The 8,130-nt window shown below is 40.2% G+C and overlaps 1 protein-coding gene across 1 annotated transcript; it reads right to left on the reverse strand.

Annotated features, from left to right (window-relative positions):
* Positions 1 to 769: 769 nt before the first annotated feature.
* Positions 770 to 7,907, reverse strand: LOC145446207 (uncharacterized). The gene is made up of 3 exons (XM_080324443.1): positions 7,709 to 7,907; positions 7,070 to 7,159; positions 770 to 2,720 (listed from the first exon to the last, which is right to left on the reverse strand). Exons 2-3 carry the CDS (start codon positions 7,140 to 7,142, stop codon positions 1,813 to 1,815), a joined length of 981 nt encoding a protein of 326 aa, XP_080180569.1. The 5' UTR covers positions 7,143 to 7,159; positions 7,709 to 7,907; the 3' UTR covers positions 770 to 1,812.
* Between the last annotated feature and the right edge of the window lie 223 nt (positions 7,908 to 8,130).

The raw sequence follows: 8,130 nt of genomic DNA on the forward strand, positions 1-8,130 counted from the left end.
TCTATATATAATGTGCTACAATTAGGCCTCTGTATTCCATGATACCTGTTGCTAATGTAATTTCACTTTCATGCCCTGTTTCTGCGCTCGTCTGTTATGCGTTGAGATTTGGAACGTACAATTGGGATAAGAACATTAGCAAATGGATCGTTATTTGTACTACGAGCAAATCAATGGTCATAATTTGAACTATGCCTCATTAGAACAAAGCGTTTATGATGTCGCGTTGCTAATTACACTGAAAACCAAATAGTTACCGATATGAAGTGCTAATGGTTCATACTTTGAGGTCATGGGTGAGGACCGGGGTGTGATTTAGTCTGTTCAGCCGTCTGAGACGATGACCACGCATAATTGAGAAATTGATATCACGTATTCGCGAAATTGTAAAGTTGCAGTCGTTTTTCACGATAAGACTGAATTGACACACTTCCATCTTTCCGTAGTAATGATTGCGGCATCATTGTATAGCATCTTCATTTCATTGACTTTTAACATTTTTTTCCAATGCGATTAGCTGTGATACGGAAGAAAACGCGTTCACCCCATAATAGATCAGGGAGTTTCCGACCCACCTTCCCAGTAGCGCTGGGCAAAATCGATACCTGGGGGATTGCATTCTAAATCGAGTATGCTATCACTCATTCTAATGCCACATCAGTTCGAATATCTACCGGATAGCCTTCCACAAAAAATAGACCCCAGTTTTATATTCCATTAAAGATTATTCGGTATTTTAAGCCATACCTATTTCCTTGTATACTTTGTGACATTGCTGTTGACAACGACTTCACGGATATGGCATTTCCACTAACGTGCGTACAGATTTGCGCTACATTTCGTATGCTGCGCTTCGACGAATCGAGGTTTACAGCCTTTCACTGTGGAAAAAATTATGAAAATTATAATTTTCGTTGATAACTCTTAGTCTTTGTTTGTGGTATTCATAGTGTTTGTCGACTAGCCTGCTGTGGTCATTTACGCCAGGTCAATTTTCTTAATTTTTATTCCGTGGCTGCCGACTTGTAGCACGGCCTACTTCTAGGCTTTTTATAAGACAAGCGCGCTTATACGGATCAGATAGCGAGGAGCCTAGACAGCCCTCCCACACTTGGGCAGAAATTCCGGAGTGTCTTTGGTCAGACTCGAACTCGCAGCTGTGGATTATACCACTATTATGTTATCTCACGACAAATTAACTCCTTTTGTTAGTACTATAAATATCATAACTAAAGTCAAAACTAAAGTCGAATCATTCGGAGTAATACTCTATTCAGATTCGAGGACTCGAATTGTGGCGTCCATAGTCCTACTTTCAAGCCGTACTAGCTATAACCCAACTTAGGAGAACAACACGATGCAGTATGGGATGATGCTAATTGATCTGACGCTAACGCTGCGATGTGTGGAATTCATGGTGGTTAATGCAGAAGCGCACAAGTTCTTATGAACCATGTTATTCTGACTCATAAATATTGATTGGAGTCGTCAGATCGATCGGGTAGTCCACTCAACACGATCCTATATTAGGAACTGCTCCGAATAATCCAGCGCTACAGTCATTATCCTGTATTTGCCGTGTGGGGGCATAATGCACATGTACGAACCGTCACCACCGATTGACTGATAAAGGCTGCCACCAGACTGCGACAATTCGTCTCAACCTAGCTTACAAATTTACCAGAGCATATTGCAAGCTTTTCATCGGAAATAGCGGTGATTTCGTGGGAAAACATGGTGTTAATATGCCCGGTGCAAATCATGCATTCAAATGATAAAGCAAGAAATATCTGTACACAAAATAGCACGCGCCTACGGTATTTGATCTTGTAAGAGCACCATCGACTTGATCAGCATAGTACTAATGCAGATCAGCGCACCCGTCATCGCAACACCGAGGAAGTGAGCATGAAACTTAGCCGAGCGCTTGTCCCTTTTCTTTACCGCGGCCCGCACACTCTTCAACGCGGATTCCGATTCTTTCATAGCCCTTATAGCGAGTTCCTCTCCGCCGAAGTCAATAATCTTGCACAATTGCAACGACCGCACGAGGCAGTTCTCAGCTCGACTGTAGCACGCGATCCTGTGGTGGCACAGAGCGAGGTTGTATAGTAAAGTTTGATGCCACGCAGACGGTTGTGAGCTAAATTGCGACCGATTGAGATGACCCAGAGCAGCTTCACCGTATCCAACGCCTCTCTTGTATTTGTGAGTGATTGCGCAGACGAATACCATGGTACCTAGAGCCGCGGCTTCCTCCAACGCTTTACGCCTAGGATCTGCTCCGGTAAGATTCTTGATCATTTCCAATAAATCAACCATGAAATCAATCACGTAATTGGAAACGACAGTGGGCTCCTTTAGCATCAACGCCTCCGCGCATTGACATAAATCATAAATACGTCTGCCGATAAAAATCAGATTTTCCGTCGGCTCATACTTGTCCCATTCGCACATTTTACTCGTTACTACGTAGAGCAGGATAGCTCCAACGTCGCGGTCTTGTTTCTTTAATTTTTCAGCCCATACCACCAGAAAATCGGCTGTGAACGGCTTTCCGATCATTGTGTGGTACACCCGATGAATTATGTCGTGCCGGTCGGGCGCGTTAGTAAAAATGTCGTACTCCGATTCCATGATAACGGCATCAATCTTGCATGCTTCAGATGTCCCGGAAGCGCTGGAGCTCGCGAGTTGTGTGCTTTGCTTGTTTGGACACTCTGTGAACATAAAAATACTTTAAAATCGGTACAGTAAACGATTCAACTAACTCGCATACAGGTCATAAAAGTACTGAACTAGTAAAGACTACATATATAGGGCCCGAATTCTAGTGCATAATCTGATGACATGTGCAAGGTCACAGTCAGGACGGACTATGACTAGGGCTGGGCACAATGATTGGAGTGTCGAGCCTGAATCGAGTAATAATCGTGATGATTCGAGTCGAGTAGTAAAATACAATTTTTTCGAGTACTGAAATTATACGCTGTTCGGTACTGGTAGCTAATTTATCAACGAGAATAATAGTTTGGACAGTAACTTTCACTGCTAAAGCCTTGAAACCTTGATTGGCCTATCGTAACATACGAAACATACAGTACAAAGCTACGAACGGTACTGGAACTAGCTCAGTTTCGAAGTCGTGATCGTTCCACAGCATTGTCACCAAGTGCAATAAAATCGGTATGGTTGAAAAATACCAAAGTGTCTTTAATGTGATGGATAACTGGCATTATATTCTTGTTGATGGCGAAAAGGTAGATATTTGAACTTTCACATGTTACGATATGTTTTGACGTCATAATGAGTAATATTCGCTTACTTTTGTAACTATGACCGTATTTGGATTGGGTCGACACCATATGGCCAAGAGAGAAACAATTACTGTAATCTGAAGAGGAAAATGACTTTCGTTAACCGTGCTATGTCGTGTAAGGGTGCACACAATGCGTCTTACTATACTATATGATCTGACTTGATTGTGAACTTCACTAAAGGATCGTGCTGTCATGAGACTGCTAACATTCTGAAAGCGTTAGATCGTTTTATTTCGACTGCCAGAAACTGTATCCCCTCGTCACTGAACGTTCCTGATCAAACTTGAGCTTCTGTGAGAGTGCGCATCAAGTTTCGCAGCTATCGCCCAACGATCTATGCGGATCTTCATTCGCATACCGATGAAATCGCTGGCGCTAGGACGATGTGCATGTCTTGCAAAACATTGTCAACTCTAAGGGCTTGCTCAAAGAGGGGCGTGGAAGTATCCGAAGGGAGGCGCGGAGCCGGCTAAGAGAAATGAAGTTTCTTGAACTAGGAATGAGTTTAAAATGTGCTCCAACTACTGCAGTAGTTCAAATTATACTACGATTTGAAATGTCATAGTAGCGTCGTACCATCCCATCCATACACCGACGCTAGATTGTGACTGATACAGGACCGTGTACGGATCAGAAAATATCTCTGTATAAGGAGTAACCGATGAATGCGTGTAAGTGTTAGCTAATTTCTTTATAGTCTGTTTGCCTGCCAAGCATATGTGCAGAGCGCGTAGTAAGACGCAACATTTTGAAGAAATAAAATATTTCCTGATAATGTCATGCCATATGCCGCGTGTAACATACTTTTAGATTCTTAGAAATGAGGATTTAAATCGAAGTGGTATAGAACGAATCCGCGCAATTGGTCCATGATTTAACTTCTGGTCAGCGACGCTTGAGCTAAGCTCCATGTCAGGAAATAGAACCTATTACTTATTAGACACCAAAATTGCTAAAATATGTTCGCTAGGTGCTACCATTGAACACGATTATTTTATTTATTTATTAATTATTATTACACTATGAATTCTTCTAGCTCCACGCGATATATCCCTAGCTGATAATTATTGTCCGAATCTCACATTTTATAGGTCTCTTAACAGTCATAAACTTTAATGACATCAAACAACTCGTTGGAATCGCCAACATTCTTGTTGCTCTTTCGAATAGTATTTCAACATGACGATAAGGGTCGCGCGAAATTTTCCACTGTCATCAAGGAGGGGGGGGGGTCCAAAAAAGTTTGAGAACCACTGTATTAGTTCGTTATCTTTCGTTTAAAAACATTGAACGCTATTCTGAAGCTGATATATATGTTGCTCAAATGTTTCCTGGGCATTCGAATGAATGAGATTATAAAAGTGCGGTTTACTTTGCAACTGACTATACGTTACTGAACTAGTGAGGTCCCAATTATTGATCCAAACTAAAAACCTGCAAGTCTGAGCAAAAGCAAATCTCCAGCCAATTTTGTAGATAATGCATCAAATCACCACTGTGAAACGACCATGACAGAGACGTCGCAACGCGACTGACATCAGCATGTGGCGTTATATGCTTTCCTCCAAGATGTAAAGTTGGAAAAGTAGAAAATTTTCAGCCTTTCAAAATTTGATTAGAATTAGAATTATAGCTTCACAATTTCCTGCAAATTACACTAGAATTAGAATTATAGCTTCACAATTTCCTGCAAATTACACTAGAATTAGAATTATAGCTTCGCAATTTCCTGCAAATTACACTAGAATTAGAATTATAGCTACGCCTTGTTTTTGAAATGAGATTAAAATTACAATAATAGCTTCACATTACTTTTTAAATTAGGCCTACATTAGAATTAGAATTACTAAATTCAAGAAAATTTAGATATTGAATCAATATCAGGTCGTATCAAATCAGAGACAAATATCTATACCAGACCTGTACAAAGTGCGGCCCGCGAAAGGTTGCTTGGAATTCAAAACATGAAACTTGCTTTTTGAATGAATAAAACCATAGGCTGTATCAAATGAACAGGGAATTCGTTTACTTTGAAGCCTGTTCATTAATACGCTGCCTACTTACCTCACATGTGTAATCAAGATTCAAAATAAAGGCAATGCGGCCAAGTATGAGTAGTCACAAGAAATCACTCTTTCTATAATTTTGTTCGAATCTTCCTTGTTGCCATTGTCACATTACGCATCATACGGTAGGTGTTTCAAATTGTTACGTGATACGTTTCCAAATCCCTAATTCGTAAAACAAGTCAATCAGTGCTCGCGATTACTATATGACTCATCATATCTGCCAACTGTCACCCATGAAAAATTAACGGGCATGTCAAAAAAAAGAAAGCCGAAAACTGAAATTCAATGGTTTAGGTTTAGAATTTAGAGCACTGAATATTTGTATACTGAAGTCCGGGGTATACCCGTCCTTTCAGTTTTTGTCGAGCATGTCGCCGGAATCAAACATTTTAATTAAAGTCGGTCTTGTGACAAAAACACGAAACACTCGGTCAAGGGAGGGCCGTTCAGAAAAATGCAAGCTTTGCTCAACATAAAGGCTGTGGCTCGGAAGGTAGCGGCCAAGGAATAAGCTTTGTACTATTGCATATACATTTCAGTGCACTGGTTCTCGAACTGAGAGAGAGAGAGAGAGAGATATGATATTCTTTCTCGCCTGCACCATCGAGATGCTTTGGCGACGGAGTTGCGATACGGCCCCATGAGGTCATCTAGTCTGAGGGGTGTAAAAGCATCAAAAGGGTTGCGCGAATCCGAAGTTAAATGAATATTTTTTTCGCACTCCACGAGATATAACCCCAACTTATAGTTGTTGCTCCGACTTTGATATTTTTCTCATCAACAGCCATGATCTTCCATGCCATCAAACTATCCGTTGAGATTGCTAGCATTCTGGTTGCAATTTTTAATATTTTGTGATATCATGATCAGGGGCGCGAGATTTTTCCTATCATAAAGGGGCGTGCCTAAAAGAGTTAGAAATCCACTGCTTTGGAGTGTTAATAGAAGAACGTGGATAGGGGTTTAAAGAGAGTTAAATATGTATCATATTTAACATTGTTTCGAATCATGACGGCAAATAGATAATTTTTTAATTAACCGTCACTTTCTCATTACTTAGGCTATATATCAACACATTCACTGAGCAGCATTTATTAACAATGTAATTTAGAAATAAAATTGAAATACGCTGGAGAATATAGCTAAAACTTTTCACTTGGCCCGCAAACGTATTTTCTATTTCTCATTTGACCCGCGGAAGAAAATAATTGCCCACCCCTCATCTATACAGTACAGCAGCTTGACTCGTTTTGCTCAATACAGTACTCCCGTAGCATTAGATTAGAATAAAAAAATAGGAGCATAGAAACATTTCACAAATTAGCTTATAACTAGAATTGAAGCGATAAACATTCCTCAAATTAGATTAGAATTAGATTACCAGTATTTTGTTTTAATCAGTATATTTAAACAACTATAGGATCATCTAGCTGTCCAAGTCTGTCATGTTGCGTAGCAGTCTGCCTTTCGGATTTACTTTGTCTTTGTAGAATTTTAGTTTGAGGTTCAATTACAGCCGGCCGAATTAATAGCCCCGCAAAAGAAACTTTTCCGGACTATCTCAATTCTAACGCAATTCGCTCAATATATAGGACAGCCAGCTTGCACCAACCCGTCACCTATATATTACCACCGAATATCTTCAACGAATATAAAATCACTGCAATTACGAATTCTTACTCGTGACTTTGAGTCCGAGTCTTGAATATTTCGGTAATCTGATCAATTCCGGTATTTGCGTCAGTTCTGCCATTTTTCCTTCCGGAACTCCTGTGAAATAGTACATTTCTTTTGCAGTATTGAAAAAATATCTCACTAACATTGAATGGAGACGGGGATAATGAGTTGCTCACCGCATATCGCGAAAACTTTACAAATATGGTATCGGTGTGAACTGAAATTCCCACGATGCCAAGTATGGTTTATGTTCGAGCGAGCAGCAAGGACAATATGGTTTCAATGTCCTTATATCAGAATATATCAATATGTATATCCTATAACGATCGCCTAGCAAAATTACACATTACACACGTAACATCAGTCGGCTTATAATGGTGTTGTGGCCTGTAACAACCTACCCGCAGCCCCTATGTATATGCAAGAGCGGAGCTACAATGTACGGTGTGGCGTCCTCGTGCAGTTGTCATGAGTGTCATTATAAAGAAAATACGGCATGTGTACCAAAATACCAGCTTGCACGCGAATCGTCATTATGATCAGTGCACGAAAGCCGGGACATGCCACTAGAGAAAGATTTATAAATACATCTACAATCTTGAAGGAGGCATTTACGATATAGGTCTACTTTTTGTATCTCACCTCAATCCAAATTCCAACTTATGTACAGCTGATTCCTTTCAGAAAAGATCCGCGGGTCCCCCAAGCACGGCTTATGTTCAGATATAACATAAAAATCTATTTGAACTCTGCAACTGATTCCAATAATATGTATATATATCTGTCGAGTCCGTTCGAGTAGGAAATTGAAGATAAATTAGATGCCCTCTGAGCATTTCATATTTATCCTGCATATACAAAACAAAGCAACAAACAATCCGACAGCTAGTATTGTAAGGGCAGATATTATAAAGTTGGCTTATCCGAGACAATGCTAATCACCACATTAAAACTGCGAATCGTGGCTCATAAAGTTGTATAGGATTTCGCGCGAGGATCACCCCGAGAAACTTTTTATCTAGCAAAATGGGTTGTCAAGATTAACAGCTTTTAAGAGACGATTG

This window comes from Botryllus schlosseri, chromosome 9 (assembly GCF_051294905.1).
Source record: "Botryllus schlosseri isolate E-star chromosome 9, Bs_hap1, whole genome shotgun sequence".
Taxonomy (NCBI): Eukaryota; Metazoa; Chordata; class Ascidiacea; order Stolidobranchia; family Styelidae; genus Botryllus; species Botryllus schlosseri.

Coding starts and splice junctions, on each gene's coding strand:
- LOC145446207 (XM_080324443.1), bottom strand. CDS start 7,142: ATGGCAGAACTGACGCAAATACCGGAATTGATCAGATTACCGAAATAT. Junction 2,721..7,069: donor ACTCGGACTCAAAGTCACGA/GTAAGAATTCGT, acceptor TTATGTTCACAG/AGTGTCCAAACAAGCAAAGC.